Genomic DNA, 17,008 nt, shown 5'->3' with positions numbered 1-17,008 from the left:
TCCTCCTCTTTTGCAGTTGTAGTTGTGCAAGGCAGAGCAAACAACAATGAGTGGGACACTCTCTGTGGTGAGTACTGGAAAGTCCTGCCTGACCAGTCCAAACATCAGAAACGCATCTTATCTGACAACTTCTTTATATCTTTTACACATCCGCATGACCCTACCCTCTTCCAATCAACACAATTGTCTGCCCCAGGAAATAATTCTCCACGGTTCACTTACAATTGCATTTTCAAGCATCCAACTGCCTAGCCCTTGTAGCCGCATATACCACAATACTTCTGCTGCTGGTAATTTGTTCAACCATTCCCTCATCTCAACCTCGATTTCCTTGTCCCTAGGACATCTTTGTCAGTCCCCCTTTGGGCCTCATTTCACACCCTCAAGTCCATGAGGTGGAGACTTGAGTAAATCTGCATTTAATTGACTTCAGCGCTTTTTCTTCATTAGGAAGAAGGGTATAGGCCATTTAGTTCATCCAGCCCGTTCCACCATTCAATGAGATCATGGCTGATTGGCAAACTAACTCTTTTGTCCCATTTTTCTTAACACCTTTGGTTAACAGAAATCTACTCAACCCCCATTTTAAAATTAACATTTGATCCAGCATCAATTGCCTTTTGCGGCAAAGTTCCAAACTTCTACCACCCTTTGCGAAAGGTCTAACTCTGATTTTGACTATGGCACCTAATCCTATTACACTCTCCAATCAGCAAAATGGTTTCCATCTACCATATCTGTTTTACATAATTTCTCGAAGGCATCAATCAAATCACTCCTTAACCTTCTAACCTCCAAGAAATACAACCCTTGGGAGTCCAGGCATCACTCTGGTAAATCGGCAGTACACTTCCTCAATGACTCAAAGGCCTCTATCTTTCCGAAAGTGTGGTGCCCAGAGCTGCTTATGATTACGATGGGGATTTGTATAGCTGAAGCATGACTTTTACACCCTTGTATATAAGAGGTCAGCATTCAATTAGCCTTTTTGATTATTTTCTGTAGCTGTTCGTGACATCTTAATGACCTTCATACCTGGACCCCAAGTCTCTTTGGACTTCCGCTGCTTCTAGCTTTTGATCTCACCCTTAACTACATTAAAATCCATTTCCAACAGTTTTGCCCATTTTCTTAGCCAATCAACATCTCTTTATAATATTACCCTTCCAACTAAGCTGCTTAAAATGTCACCTATCGGCAAATTTTGATATGCAGCTTTCCATCCCATAACTCAAGTTGCTAATAAATAGTGAATAGAGAAGGCCCCAACACAGGCCCCTGTGAGGCACCACTAGTCACATTCTATGGGTGGAATCTTCCAATGGCAGGAAGCAGGCAGGGGAACTTAATTTGGCAGGAGGCCAAAAATTAGATTCCTGGCAGTGGCATGAACTTCAGGAATTAAGTTCTCGGGCTTTCAAGAAGGGTTAAAAGCGGGTGAACTTCCCACCGAGCAATGTCAGGAAGCCCTTTTGCATACTTCAGCATGTCATGCATGCTCATTTTAAGGTCACCTTGCTAGAATCAAGTTCCCCTTCCAAATTAAGTTCCCTTCCGATGAGAAATTAGGACTTTCACTCTTAAGATTGCACAAGTGGTGCGCACCTGGCGATGAAGAACGGTGAGTTGCTGCTGCATTATCCTCTTTGGAAAGCGTCTGTAAATGCCAGCCTATGCTTGAGACCTGGTGGTGGCAGGGCAAGCTGCATGGACGATGACCAAGGAAGGGAGGAAGGGCTAGCAGGGAAGTGTGGAGCAGTGGCCAGGCAAAGGTGGAAGGGATAGTGCAGGCTGTCCGGGTGCCTTTTCTGTATGACATCCAGACCTCCGACCCCACAAGGTAATGCTGCTTCCTGCCTGCCTCCTCCATGAGAATCAGCTTGCTCCTCTCAGATGCATCTGTAATAATCCGAACAGCAAAAGGTTGCGTGTGGTCGGCCATCTCACAACCCCCAGCGGAAATCACTCACCACCGAACTTAGACTCCAGAGTGGAAGATTCCAGCCTACGAATTAGAGTACCTACCCATTACCCCAACTTTCCTGCTGCTTAGCCAATTTCTTAACTAGGTCAATGATCTCGTTTCAACTAAAGCTGAACTCTCAGGAAATTAACAGGTCTCTTACGAGGATCTTTGTCAAATGCCTTCTGGAAGTCCATATAAATAATATCCATAGTGGTTCTCCTGTCCACTACTTTAGTCACTCTTCAAAAAAATGTAATCAAATTCATCAAGTATGGCCTACCTTTTACAAATCCTTGCTGGCTTTCTCTGATGAACAGAAAACTTTCAAGGTGTTCAATCACTATCATTAATTATAGACTCTAGAAATTTCCCCAACAACAGGCATTAGGCTAACTGATCAGTAATTTCCAGGTTCCTGCAATTCCCTGGTTTCCCTCTCTCACCTTTCTCAAATAGCTTGAGGGACATGCACAATTTTCCAATCTAAATTAAAAGGTTCCGAATAGAGAGAATTTTGGACAATTACACTTTGCAGATGTCCAATGTTCTCACTTGTTACCTTTCACTACCAACCATTTCCTGAAACACTCTACTCTACACCATCCATCCTCACCTCTAACAACTGCAAAGAGTTCACAGACTTCTTTGTAACCAAGATTCAGAACATCTGTGCCTTTGTTGCATTCCCCCCTTCACCTTTTCCACCAATAAGGTGACCAATTCTGAAACATGCATCTTACCTCCTGACCCCCCCCCCAAAGCTTGTCCACCATCTACAAGGTACAAGTCAGGAGCGTGATGGAATACTCTCCACTTGCCTGGATGACTACTGCTCCAACAACACTCAAGAAGCTGGACACCATCTAGGACAAAGCAGCCCGCTTGATTGGTACCCCATCCACAACAATAAACATTCACTCCCTCTGCCACTGATGCACAGTGGTAGCAGTGTGTACCATCTACAAGGTGCACTGCAGCAACTCACCAAGGCTCCTTAGACAGCAACTTTCAAACCCATGACCGCTACCATTTAGAAGGACAAAAGCTGCAAGTGCATGAGAGCATCACCACCTGCACATTCCCCTCCAAACCACACACCAACCTGACTTGAAACGATATTGCTATTCCTTCATTGTTGCTGGGTCAAAGTCCTGGAACTCTGTTCCTAACAGCACTGTGGGTGCACCTATACTACGTGGACTGCAGCAGTTAGAGGCAGCAGCTTACTTTCTCAAGGGCAGCTAGGGATGGGAAATAAATGCTGGCCTTGCCAACGACGCCTGCATCCCATGAACAAATTAAAAAAAAACTGACTCCCAAATCTCCCTGAAGCTACATTTCCCTCTAGCTTCTCACTTATCTTCCCTCACATGCTGTCTCCAAGCTCATCTCATCTAGGAGACCCACATCCTACTTGCCTGACCACATTCCCAGGAGTGCAGACCACGCAACCTCCCTTTCAGGTCCTCAGGCTAGATGACATTTAAAATGGTCCTTTGGCAATGCCCCCCTCCACTTCAAAACCTCCATCACCTCCCCATCAGAAGTTCCACTCAAACTCCCTCTGCCCTTGAAACCTGGTGTCTCCAACCTTCCTTTTTTCTGTGAAGATCTTGCACATGTTGTCATCTGCAAAATCTGTTCACATCTCTTCTGCAATTCTCCATTTAGATCTCACTAATCAGTACTAAAACAGCTCTGATGAAAATCAACGACATTCTGTGTGACGATACTGCATTCCCTCTTTTCATCCTACGATCTCGCTGTACCTCGTTAGCCTCCTACCCTTGTAGATTTCAGTTCATCCAAAAGTACGCTGCCAGTATCAAAACTTGCACTAAAGTTGCCTATCACTCCAATCTTTGCTGAGCTAGATTAGCTTTCAGTCCACCAGTGCCTCAAATTTAAAATTCTTATCCTTCGGTTTTCATGAGCTTTGCTGAACCCTATCTATAACCTCATACAGCACTCCTATATGTTTCAGAGACTTGGTCAACCTACAGTAGGCATCTCAAAGCACTGGAAAAGTACCATCAGTGGTGCCTTTGCAAGATCCTCAATATCCAGTGGCAGAAAGACAGTCCAACAGCAACATCCTCTCCAAGGTCAACATGTCCAACATTGGAGGTGCCAATCACTCAAAACCAGCTCCATTGAGTGGGACATGCTATTTGTATGCCTGACACCAGACTCCTGAAGCATCTGCTCTACTTGGAGGCAGGAGACTCCCAGGGAAACAGTGGAAACACCTAGAGATATCCTCAAAGCATTTCTGAAGAAGTCAAACATCCCTACTGACTCATGGGTGACCCTGGCTTGTGAACAAAATGGAGAAGACTTGTTCAGGAGAGCACCAAGCACATCGACAGACTTCAGCGGGAGGGCACAGAGATGAAGCCGAGTCATCCGTGGAAGTGGCCAAACCACCAAACAACCCATCTACCCAACCCTTCAAGTGCCACCTCCCCCACATGTAGCAAAGTCTGCAGATTGCATGTTGGACTTACCAGCCATTGAACCAAAGTGGAAGCAAGTCATCTTTGATCCCAAGTGACTGCCTAAGACAACAGCTCTATAACGCTCCCCAACCCTGGACCCTTGCTGGTCCCCAAAAAACTTCCATTGTCTTTTGAATCTGGTCTCTTGTGCATTCCTTCTCCCCTGGCTTCTGTATCGTGGCTGTGTCTTCAGCCACCTAGGCTTCTCATTCGTGAATTCCCCTCCTAAAGCCCTCTGTTTCTCCATATCTCTTGCTTCCTCTTTAAGACCCTGCTTACAGGAAACATTTTATTACCTATCTTAATATCTCTTCCTGTGGCCCAGCATCAATTACAGTCCTGTGTATTGTTTTTTTTCCTGCATTTAAAAAGGACCAAATGAAAGCAGGATATTGCTATAGTGTGTTGCAGTGTGGATTTAATCAGACACATATACTCTATTTTAATAAAATATGGAGGAGAACTAGAGCAGTAATAATCTCTCCCTTCATTTTTGTATGTGGTCATGATATTTTGCCACTGTACCACCACCGTCCCCAAGCCATTTCCTCTTGCTATTTTCCTCATAAGGTGTTCAACTGTAACATCTTCCAATTCTGACAAAGGGGTTATAGATCTGAAACAAACTTTTTCTTATCTCCACCAGTACTGCCTGGCCTGAGTATCTCTTAATGTTTTTTGCCTTTTTAAAAAATTTCCAACTACCTAGTTTCTTGCTTGTACCAGTATTACAACCAAGTGGTTGGAAATTGTAAACAGGTCATAAAACCCATAAGTAAAAAGTCTGTGGATTGAATTTACTTTACCAAAATTCTCCATCGTCTGATTTGTTACACAGCTTCTCTCGTTCTTCATTAGGGATGCAATCCCACTCAGCTCCACTGGAATGAGATGAACATTTTTTAAAAAATTACATTTTTTACAATTAATAGGAGCGGTTGTGAACATAAACATCAGCTTTCATTATGCTGAGCTCTAATATTTGTCCAATCTGCTTTGGCAGTGTGCTTGATGCCATAAACAACTTGAGAACAACACAATGGATCTGGGATTCCTATATATAATTTACTTATTTGCTTTGAAGGGCTGGGTCTAGGGTTTTTGTTTGATTGAACGACATTAGTAGAATTTCAAAAGTGGTTGAAAGGTTTTTTTTTCATGTGTTAGATCAAAGCCCCAATTTCTCTAGTCAGTCCAGCCTTCATTTTGCATCTGAGAGATAGGAAACCAAGAGGGAAGCTCTGAGGGAGGGAAGAATAGACTTGACACCAGTTCACTTTTGGAGTTTATTGTATTAAAGAGTAACACATGTTTGCTGTGCTTTGTTATTCAAGGAGGTTATATTCATACAGGAAATTATGCAACTATTTCATGTTAACATTCAATCAAGGTGCAAGGTGTTTATTTATGGCATAATCATGCAGGGACAGAGATTTGATATATATTGATGTTCTAGGATGTTCAAACGAATTTTTTTTTTGTTTGAAGATGGGGGAGGAAGTTCTTTGAGTGATGGCCATTCTGATATTCTCCTCCAAGTACTTCTGACTTCAATGCAGCTAGGGCTGCCTCAAGATTGGCTTTTTTTTTGAGTATGAAGTTGTGAAGGGCAGAGCAGGGCCACAACTATGTGGCACACAGGTGCTATAGCACATGAAACCATGCCCCTCCTGAGCTGTCAAAGCTATAACATTGACTTCAAGAGATTGATGGACCTCTTGATTGTTGCTCCAATAAAGGCATATGCCTTATATTAGTTTTCTGCTGCTGTTGAATAACTCTTAGTGGTTCAATGTATTTTTTAAAAATTTGTTAATGGAATGTGGGCGTCATTTATTGCCAATCCCTAACCGCCCTTGAGAAGATGGTGATGAGCTGCTTTTTTGAACCGCTGCACCCATATGGTGTAGGTACACCCATAATACTGTGAGGGAGTTCCAGGAATTTGGCCCAGCGACAGTGAAGAAACGACAATATAGTTCCAAGTCAAGATGGAATGTGCCTTTGGCGGGGGGCAGGGGTGGGGGGAGGAGGAGGAGGAGGAGGAGGAGGGAAAACTTGCAGGTCCCATGTACCTGCAGCTCTTGTTCTTCTAGGTGGTAGAGGTCGCAGGCTTTGAAGCTGCTGAAGGAGCCTAGACATGTTACTATGATGCATCTTGTAGATTGTACACATTTCTGCCACTGTGTGATGGTGGTGGAGAGAGCAAATGTTTAATGTCAATGATAAGAATGTTTATGCTGTGGGAGCAAGGGTCATGCCTTGTCACCCAGAAACCATCTGTTACATGGAAGTGCAGAATTCTGAAGGACAAATTAATTGTGATAATTTCCAACAAGATCATAAACATGTTTGATAACTAATGCAATAGAAATGCTATTCTTGTATAACCAGAACCACCTACTTGTCACACCAGCTTCCAGTCCATTCCACTTGACCCCAAGGGTTCCTGATCCGGATCAGTTTCTCCTCATTACCTTGATAATTCACCTGTAAGGGTTAAAATACAAGAAAACTACATTACCATGATGTTTCTATTTTACCTGTGGCCTCAGAAATGAATACTCAGTGCCAGATGTGTAATACCCACCAGCAGAAATAAAGCAAGAATTACTTCAGTGTTTTAAAATGGGACATTCCTCTTCCTGGCATGCTAGTTTGTTTTTCCTACAGTCTCTAATGCATGATGATTTTTACCCAATTCATTGGTGATGTGACCACACTTATGATCATGTCACTAACTACAAAAGGGTTTGGCTGGCATCCCAAGTAGAAAATCTAGTTTTCAAGTTACAGGATGCCAAAGTTGTATTACAATTTTCAACTAAATATACATCCATATACATACAAACATTGACAAAACCAAAATAAAAGTTTTAGGCTACTGCACTGAGTAGCACTCTGCTTAATGTTGTTCCATTTAGTTTTGAACGAGAGTAAAGTTTTATCCAGCTAACAGGAAACAAACAACCTGCCTTCACATATAAAAGCAAAATACTGCGGATGCTGGAAATCTGAAACAAAAAATAAAAATAGCTGGAAAAACTCAGCAGGTCTGACAGCATCTGCGGAAAGGAATACCGTTAACATTTCGGGTCTGTATGACTCTTCATCAGAACTGAGGAAATATAGAAATGTGGTGAAATATAAACTGGCTGAGGGGGGTGGGACAGGTAGAGCTGGATAGAAGGCCAGTGATAGGTGGAGGCAAAGAAGAGATTGCCAAAGATGTCACAGACAAAAGGACAAAGGGGTGTTAACGGTGGTGATATTAGCTAAGAAATAGGTCAATGGCTCATTTTTGCATACCTTTTAGTGTTCAGAGATTGCGCCAGGCATGTGCCCATCACAGGAATGAAACAGATCAAGGTCAACAAATAACAAGCACAGTTCAGCTAACTTCCTGAAGGATGTAAGTGCCCCACTGAGACCTGGAAGGCAACTGTCTTCTTAGGAATGTGAATTGGAGATACCGTTAAGAGTGAGGAAAATCTTGGCCGGCTGGCAAAAAGAAAATAGTTTCGGTTTTGAGAATGAAAGATTAGCATTAAATGTAAACTGCGATCCTGCACAGCCTCCACTCAATACCTGTCTGAGAACCCTGTCCCACCATCCTCCTTCTGATCAGTTCAGTGAGTTCCTTTCTTCTTAGGCAGTCCCTCGGGGTCAAGGGTGACTTGATTCCACACTAAACATGAGTTCTCAGATGACTGAGGAGTCCAATGGGCGACCTACAATCTTTGTCACAGGCAGGGCAGACAGTGGTACGGGGAACGGGGGGGGTACCCAGATTGCCAGGCACTCCTTTAACTGGTTGACGCTTGGCTTCAGCTAGTCCTTGGCAATGAGACTGGGGATGTTGGCCTGAGCTGGAACACTGACATTGGTGCACCTATCTTGTCAATGGATTTGCAGGATCTTGCAGAGACAGCACTGGAGGTACTTCTCCAGGGCTCTGAGGTGCCTGCTGTACATAGTCCACATCACTGAACCATATAGGAGGGTAGGTGTCACTACTGCTCTGTAGGCCATGAGCTTGGTGCGGGGTTTGTGAGCTTGGTCTTCAAACACTCTCTCCCTCAGGCGGCCGAAGGCTGCGCTGGCACACTGAAGGTGGTTTGAACCTTGTCGTCAATAGGCTTCCAAGGTATGTAAAATGATCCACGTTATCCAGGGCACAGGGAAGGTCATCGCAAGAATCCTCCTCAATCACCTCCTCCCTGCAGCTGAAGAGCTCCTCCCAGAGTCACAATGCAGATTCTGCCCACTAAGTGGCGCAATGGACCATCAACTTCACTGCACGGCAACAGCAAAAGAAATGCAGGGAACAGCACCGACCCTTGTACGTGGCCATTTTTGACAAAAGCCTTTGATACTGTCAACAGCGAAGAGTTATGGAGCATCCTCTTCCATTTCGGCTGCTCCCAAAAGTTTGTCACCATCCTCTGCCTGCTCCAAGCCATGACCCTGACCAACGGATCCACCACAGACTGAATCCAAATTCAGACCAGTGTCAAGCACCAAAGCTCTTCTTGATCTTAAACAAAAACAGAACTACCTGGAAAAACTCAGCAGGTCTGGCAGCATCGGTGGAGAAGAAAAGAGCCGACATTTCGAGTCCTCATGACCCTTCTCTTCTTGATCTTCCTTGTCTCAATGCTCCATCTCACCCTCAGCAAGCTCCCAGTTAGAGCGGTGCTAAACTAGAGAACAAGCAGGAACCTATTGAACCTCCGCCACCTGCAAGCCAGATCTAAGGCTGTCCCATCCTCTGACATTGAACTACAGTATTCAGACGATGCTTGCGTCTGCACACACTCTGAGGCAGAGCTCCAAGCCATTGTAAACACCTTCACCGAGGTGTACGAGAGCATGGCCTTACACTAAAGGTCCTCTACCGGTGAGTTCTAAGCCTCTTTTTAGCTATGTTCCCACCTGATCTCTTCCTGGGCACCGTTTCACGCTAAAGAATCTCAATTATATGTTAAGTGCAAACAGGGCACTACTGTGATCACCATGAGCACTTTCTCTAGAGTTTGCTATTAGCAAACTTTATTTTATTAGATTATGGCCCAAATCCTTATAAAAATAAAATAGAATAGACTCATTGGGTAAATGAGCTACCACTGTATTCGCTGCTCTCAATGTGGTCTCCTCTATATTGGGGAGACTAAACGCAGACTGGGTGACCACTTTGCAGAACACCTTCGCTCAGTTCGCAAGCATGACCCAGACCTTCCTGTCACTTGCCATTTCAACACACCATTCTTCTCTCATGCCACTTGTTTGTCCTTGGCCAGCTGCAATGTTCTGGTGAAGCCCAACGCAAGTTGGAGGAACAGCACCTCATCTTCCGACTAGGCACTTTACAGCCTTCTGGACATAACATTGAGTTCAACAACTTCAGATCATGAACCCTCTCCTCTTTCTTGACCCCTTTTTTAATCCAATTTTTACTTATCTTTAAATTATATATATATATATATATATATATATATAATCCTTTTCCCCCCAAACCCCCCTCCCCCCACAGGGCCATCTGTCACTTGTTTTGCTTTCACAGAGTGCTGACCCTTGTTTTGTTATTAACACTTTCTGCTATCCTATCTTTATGTCACTATCAGCACCTTCTTTACTCTATACCACTACCATTAACACTCCCTTTGTCTTGTCTCCATGCCCTTAGCTGTCACCTATCCCTGAACTTCTATCTTGTTTCAACTGCTCCACCCCTCCTAAACAGAATAATATCCATCATATTTCTACTTCTTTTTAGCTCTGAAGAGTCATATAGACTCGAAATGTTAACTCTGTTTCTCTCTCCACAGATGCTGCTAGACCTGCTGAGTTTTTCCAGCATTTTCCTTTTTATATTATTATTAAATGAATCACCAGGGTTGTTCCTTGGTCTATATTGAATTAGCTAATCTCAATCAGGTTTGAAGATTCGGGGCTAGAGCAAAGGGAAACCATCGGGAAAGTTTGACTCTGTGGATAAGGCAAAGAGGCTGATGTGGCAGAGACAACTGAACAGATGAAGCCCAGGAGTTCTTCATATTTGTTGCTGGAGATTAGGGTAGAGGTATCAGCAAGAGAAAAGGAGTTTAAGAAGATGGTTGGAGCAGAGAAAATAAGTCATTTCAGGATGAATGTGGTGTGGCCCAGCCAGGTATGGCAATGAATGGCTGAATCAGTTGTGTGTCAGATATGTTCAAGTCTGTGCCATTTGTACTTGAGGATTCATAGCAGATGGAGTGACCAGGGTGGGAGACAGTAAGAGTTTTACTGGGATCAGGAGGCTGATAGGTGGAGGTGAGGGAGTATTTGAGCAGATGTATCGCTTAACTCTGCTGTCAGTGGCAAAGGGAGGACCAAATATCAGACAATTGAACTTTAAAAGTGCAGAAGTGGATGACTGTTTGAGGGAATGGATGAGGTATCAAAGGCTTAATGTAACTGTACAACCACCTTTTCTCTGTCAGTATGATTCACAATCTTTAATCTAAATGTGGAATTAATTTAATATTATTTTGGCAGACATCACAGAAACAATGCTTCACCCTTTCAGAGAACACAAGTTTCAGAGAAATTTTTTTAAAATGAAGAATTAAAAACATTGTTTTACACTTACTATTTCTGCTCCAGTAACAGAGTAAGCATGACCTTTGACCAACTTCTGTGAAGTAATTGCCTCAGTCTCTGCTGAACTGGTGATCTAATGCATGAAAAAAACATCAGTTAAATGGTCAACATTCATATTATCCTACAGGCCATTGATATAATTGTTTTATCAGTCACCTCAATACATAATTTATGATGTTATTTTATATTTTTAATCGCAGCATGAAATTATATTCATTACAGGATTTTGTATTTGAGAAACCGTGAACAGCCAAGATCCATATGATATTACATTACCAAGTGAAGTGTAGGAGAAGGTGAGGTAAATCATAAAGTAGTTATTATCTGATGCTAAAGCAGAACTTCAAAGGCTTGTAGATTATAGGATGAAGGTAAGAGTGAAGGAAGCAAGGAATTCCAGTCTTGGGGTCCTAGGAAATAATTAGATAGGAGACGGTGCAATAAAAAAGTGAAGAAGCAGGGAACAAAAAGCAAGTGGTTTAGTACATTTGGAGGTTTGCACTAAACGTTTGTAGGTTACCCAGGTACCAACAATTTTAAAGACACAAATATGATCACGTCCCTGAATTAAGGGCAAAGATATGAATAAACTGAAATTAAAATTCTTAATTCCTCTTAACTGAATTATAGCTGCAATGGCCTAAATATGTAGATTTTTCTTGAATCTCACATTTATAGCCTAAATTCACTAGGCTGGATTTACGCCTTTACACTAGAACAGAGTACACATACTTTATAGGATCCACCTGGCATTCACTGAATGGAAAGAAAATAAAGGGCACCTGATCTGCCCTAACAGGAAGTGAAGTCAACCCTACCCTATGATTCCCATCCTATCTAAAATACATCAGATCATACACCAAGCGGAAGAACTTCGCTGCTGGAGTGTGAAGGATGTTTACTCATATCCATAAAAGTAAATAAATGTATCATTTGCACAGGGTGAAAAAAAGGATGTCCTCCTATGGAGACAGACAGTGAGAACATTTTAATGTAATATTTGAGGGAGTGGATGGTTGAGAATCCTTAAATTTTTGGGACCAGACAGGATGAGTGCAGAGTGAGGCAGATTTTCTCACTGTCCCTGGATGTCCCTTGGGCATAGCATGTAGAGACAAACTGTTCAGGGAGGACTGTATGCATGTAACAGAACCTGTGCATTTCGCATAATCAACAGAAAATTGGACTGGTTCTGTTACATTTGTGCGTGATTGCCCCCTATATATATATATATAATTCTATTTACTATGGCCCAAACATGCAGGAATTGTTAGAATTCTGATGAATTCTAGAATACTAACCAAGGCTGGGATTTTCCAGTTCTGCCAGTGGCAGGCTTCGCCGCTGACAGGACCGGAAAATCTCTCTCAAAGTTCATGTCATATCATAACTCATATGTTGCTTTTACCCCAACACAGCTGATGGAGACAGTGTTGCATTACAGATAAGGTGATATCGATAACTCCAGAATGACTCAGACCCATGCAGTGAGGTAGATTTCCAAGAGGCCTTTGGAGGAAATGTTCCCCTAGCAACAAATGTTAAGTGTCCCTTGGCAGTGGTGCCAGCTACTGGAAACTACCATTTCTTCTCAAGCAAGTGACAATTTCTACTTTGCTACTATAGATTTTCTGGTGATCACTGGGGGAGTTTCACTGCCAGAATTGTAAAGCGGTGACTATAGCTTTCAAGCAACTTCACATATGCAGCTGTTTCAGTCTTGTTGCCAATGTTCTGATTTCACCCCCAGTTACAGGGCAACAACTTATCTTTACATATTCTGTTGAAGAGTCACACAGGCTGGAAATGTTCCTCTCCGCAGATGCTGTCAGACCTGCTGAGTTTTTTCCAGGTATTTTTATTTTACATATTACAGACCTGCTTGAATTGCAATATTAACAAGTGCAAAATGGGCCTATTTCTAGATGACCTAGATCTCCCAATTAGCACTTGCTAAGCGCATCCAACGCCTATTTATTGAGCCTCACTATAGTAAGCAAAACTTCAGAATCAGAATGTTTGACACTTAGGGAGTTCGGCTCCAAATTAAAACTTGCAATACAAATGAAAGGAAAATTTCCCTGACATAACCCTCGTGACACTGTCAGATGAGTTGGGACATGTCCATTACTTTAACTGAAACCTTTATTAAAAATTTAAATACCCTCATGAAACCTCATCCTGCCCATAGATGAGGTTTCATGCTTTTTCTGAAGCCCGCCAGGGCTCCCAGCCTGCCCGTCAACCTTAAGGTTGGACAGGCAGGTCTATTAATTATTTTAATTAGTGTCTCAATAGGCTGTTGATAGGTCGGTGGGCCCGCAGCTGACTTGGCTGCACCCCCGCCAACCTGAAAATGGAAATGATGCGGGGTGATGTTGGGAGTTCCGCCTGACGTCATCCTGCATCATTTTATGCGTTGGCAAGCGGGCCCCACCCCCGCTCGCTGACTGGAAGATCCTGCCCCTGGTATCCAGGAATATTTAATAGCCAGTCCTGCCCTCCTTTGAGCCAGGTCTCTGTTATCACCTCAACATCATATTCCACAAACTCTATACCTGCAATTTGCTAATCTTATTTACCACACTCTGCATATTCACATATGTGAACTGCTACCCTAAACTTTATTGCCTTCCCTTTACACTGAACCCACTTAATACCTTACTATTTCATACTCTAATGCTCTTTGTCTCTCCCAATATTCTTTGTATTTTGGTATCCCTCTCTAGTATTACCTCCTGGTTCTCACTCTCCTGGCCAAGTTAGTTAAATCCTCCCCAATAGCAGTAGCAAATTGCCCCACAAGGAAATTGGCCTCAGCTCTCTTTAGGTGTAACCTGGCTGGTCTGTACAGGTCCCATCAACCCCCACTGACCTGATCCCAATGTCTTAAGAATCTAAAGTCCTCTCTCTTACACCACCTTTCCAGCCACATATTCACCTGCTTTATCCTATTTCTATACTCACTTGTGCATGGCTCCTGCTTGCTAATTTCCTACCTAATTCCTTAAATTCTGACTGCAGGACCACCACATCTCTTTTTCTGCCTATGTCACCGATACCAATGTGGACCACAGCCATCTCTCTCTTTCTCTCTCTCTCTTCCCCACCACCACCACCCGGTACTCTGAAGCCAGTGACATCCTTTACCTTGGCACCAGGAAGGCAACATGCTATCTTGGATTCACGTCCGTAGCTGCAAAAATACCTCTCCATCCCCCTATCAAATCTCCTATCACTATTGCTCTTCCAGTATTCCTTGTGCCTAAGAATGATGAGCTCTTATAATATTTTGGATTAGGCAGAGACTTACGTTAATAGAACAGCCGAGCAGTGAGCCACTTCTTAATGCCTTCTGGATGATCTTAAAGAGGTTGTTTGGTGCTTTATCCAAATCGTACCACTCCGAAATTCCTCCTGTAAAATCTTCAAATCCTTCAGTGGTGGATCCTCCCGATAGTGCTTCATATGATCCATTTAACCTAGGAACCAGGTACATTACAGTTAGTTCAACTGGAAAACTAAGTGGCACAGTTTAACCCTGTATCTGAAACCAGTTTCCCATTGAAGAAAATGGAATTCAGCGAGAAGCAGCAGGGAAATCTTGTGGCACAGGATCAAGCAATTGTGTGAATAAAAGAAAAAAGTCCACCCAGCTTTGAGTGGGAATCCTTGCCATCTGCTCCACTGAGCTGGTCAAAATCCAAAATGGTCAGCTCCCAATGGATCCAAGGCAGGTAAGTCAATATTATCCTGCTTCCCTGGCTAGGCATGGTTATTGCCAACCCCAATATTCAGCAGTCTGTTTATCATGGTGGGCTCATGGTCAATCCCATCCTAACTAGTGCTGTCAGAGAGCAATCAGTCACAGGAATCTTGGAAGATTTTTCCTTTCCCTCTCAGGAACACCAACTTTACCAACCTGACCGTTATCCTACCGGTGACGAGCTAATTCAGCACAAACCAGGGACAGAATATACGACCCTCCTGCTCCATATGGCTATGACACTCAAGCTCACTGCACCTGTGATTGATCCCAAACTTTCCAACAAACAATTAGAATTCACACAAGCAGAAATTTTCTCCAGCTTCATGTCAACAAAATAGAAGACATCCTCTGCAAATCCCACCAGCCTGCCCGCGGCATTAACTTGCCCAGCTATCAACTCACATCAAGGCCAGAGATGGATAACCATGGCATACGACTTAACTCCAAGTTCAGTTTCTTCTCTTGTTTCTGATCATAATGGAAACATTTCTTTGTTACATTCTCTGTAATATTGCAGGCCCACTTAACAGCCTTAATTGGGCTATGGGCATTCAACCCACCCTGCCACTCAATCACTGCTGGGACAGTGGGGAGAAGCAGGCTGAGGATGGCACAACACTATTTTATGGGCCCACCTGCAGGTGTCCTGTAAAATCCAACCGTTGGGCCAGATCTTCATGTGGGGGCAGGCCCATCAAACTGTCAAAGGCCTGTTAAGGCCATTAATTAACTAATTAAACTGATTGTCAGGACTGCCCGTCCAACCTTCAGGTCAGCGGGCAGGCGAGGAGCCCAGGCGGCCACCGCATTTTCATGAAACCTCATCCACAGGCGGGATGGGGTTTCATGGAGTGTTTATTAATTAAATAAATGCCTTCTGAAAATTCAAACATGTCCCAGCTCATGTCACATGAGGGGACAAGTCTGAGTAATTTTATTTTTTCTTGTTTGCAACATTTTATCATTAAATTAATCTCTGAGGCAGCTCCGTGCCTCAGGGAGATTTCTGCGCTTTTTCACACACATGCACGAAAGAGCGCAGGCCCCGACTCTCCCTCCTCTCTCCGCCCGCACGGGTAGCGCTGAGCGCTTCCTGGTCTGTGTCATGCCCATCCCCGCAAAATGGCGGCACACAGCCGATCGCGGGTGCAATCGGCTCCACGCCCACCCACACCTCCTCCCAAACCGCCCGCCCCGACAGGGAGAAAATTCTCCCCTTGGTGTTGGCCTATTAGCATGCCAAAGGCTTCATTTGCCCACTTATCAGGAGAGGAGAGTTACACAGGCAGTAAAAAGGTATTGTATTTTGTGGATTTGTTAAGGCCGAAAGCACTAATTGATAAAGAACCAGATACTGGCCATAAAGATAAAAGCAAAAATAAAAGCAAAAAACTGCAGATGCTGGAAATCCAAAACAAAAATAAAAATACCCGGATAAACTCAGCAGGTCTGGCAGCATCTGCGGAGAGGAACACAGTTAACGTTTCGATCCGTATGACTCTTCAACTGGCCATAAAGAACGGATGATGGCCATGATGGACTTACTTACACAGTTAGTAAAAAGGTTTTGTGCTTTTTGGATTTAAGGCTGAAAGCACTAATTGATAAGGAACCAGATAATGGCCATAAAGAACTGGATGATGGCCACGATGGACTTACTTACAGTTAGTAAAAAGGTACTGTGCTTTGTGGATTTGTTAAGACTGAAAGCACTAATAGATAAATAACCAGATATACTGGCCATAAAGAACTGGATGATGGCCATGATTGACTTACTTTGAATAGGCTTTCTCCAACAGAGCACTCCAGAACTCGTTTCCAGATGCCGAGTGCACAAACATCAGCTGATCATCCTTTGTGGGCAACCTGTCATCAATCACCACATCCACCCACTCTCCGTACTGCCAGAACTGAACAAGAACATGGAAATCATTACACTGGGATAGAACTGCACCACCCAAAATAGTCCAACAATCTGAATTATAATTAAATTCAGACAGTTTTAATGAATTCCTGATGAATTCAGCAACACTCTGCATTAATAGTGCTTATTAAAAGCATCAAAAGAGCACAATTGATTAAAAAACAAACCCTTCCCAATGATTAAGAGGTCCAGAGTGCAAGGCATAAATA

At 43.3% G+C, this 17,008-nt stretch overlaps 1 protein-coding gene across 1 annotated transcript in view; it reads right to left on the bottom strand.

Annotated features, from left to right (window-relative positions):
- LOC121272175 (calpain-2 catalytic subunit-like) overlaps positions 1-17,008 on the bottom strand; it is an 81,294-nt gene that overhangs the window by 34,429 nt on the left and 29,857 nt on the right. The window contains exons 4-8 of the mRNA XM_041178681.1: positions 16,652-16,785; positions 14,420-14,588; positions 11,096-11,179; positions 6,869-6,954; positions 5,271-5,345 (exon numbers count right to left, since the gene is read on the bottom strand). Of these exons, the coding sequence (XP_041034615.1) occupies positions 5,271-5,345; positions 6,869-6,954; positions 11,096-11,179; positions 14,420-14,588; positions 16,652-16,785 (548 nt within the window). The remainder of the gene's footprint in view (positions 1-5,270; positions 5,346-6,868; positions 6,955-11,095; positions 11,180-14,419; positions 14,589-16,651; positions 16,786-17,008) is intronic.

This window comes from Carcharodon carcharias, chromosome 2 (genome assembly GCF_017639515.1).
Source record: "Carcharodon carcharias isolate sCarCar2 chromosome 2, sCarCar2.pri, whole genome shotgun sequence".
Classification (NCBI taxonomy): domain Eukaryota; kingdom Metazoa; phylum Chordata; class Chondrichthyes; order Lamniformes; family Lamnidae; genus Carcharodon; species Carcharodon carcharias.
The sequence above is the reverse complement of the archived record's forward strand: the minus strand, read 5'-3'. Positions and strand labels throughout refer to the sequence as shown.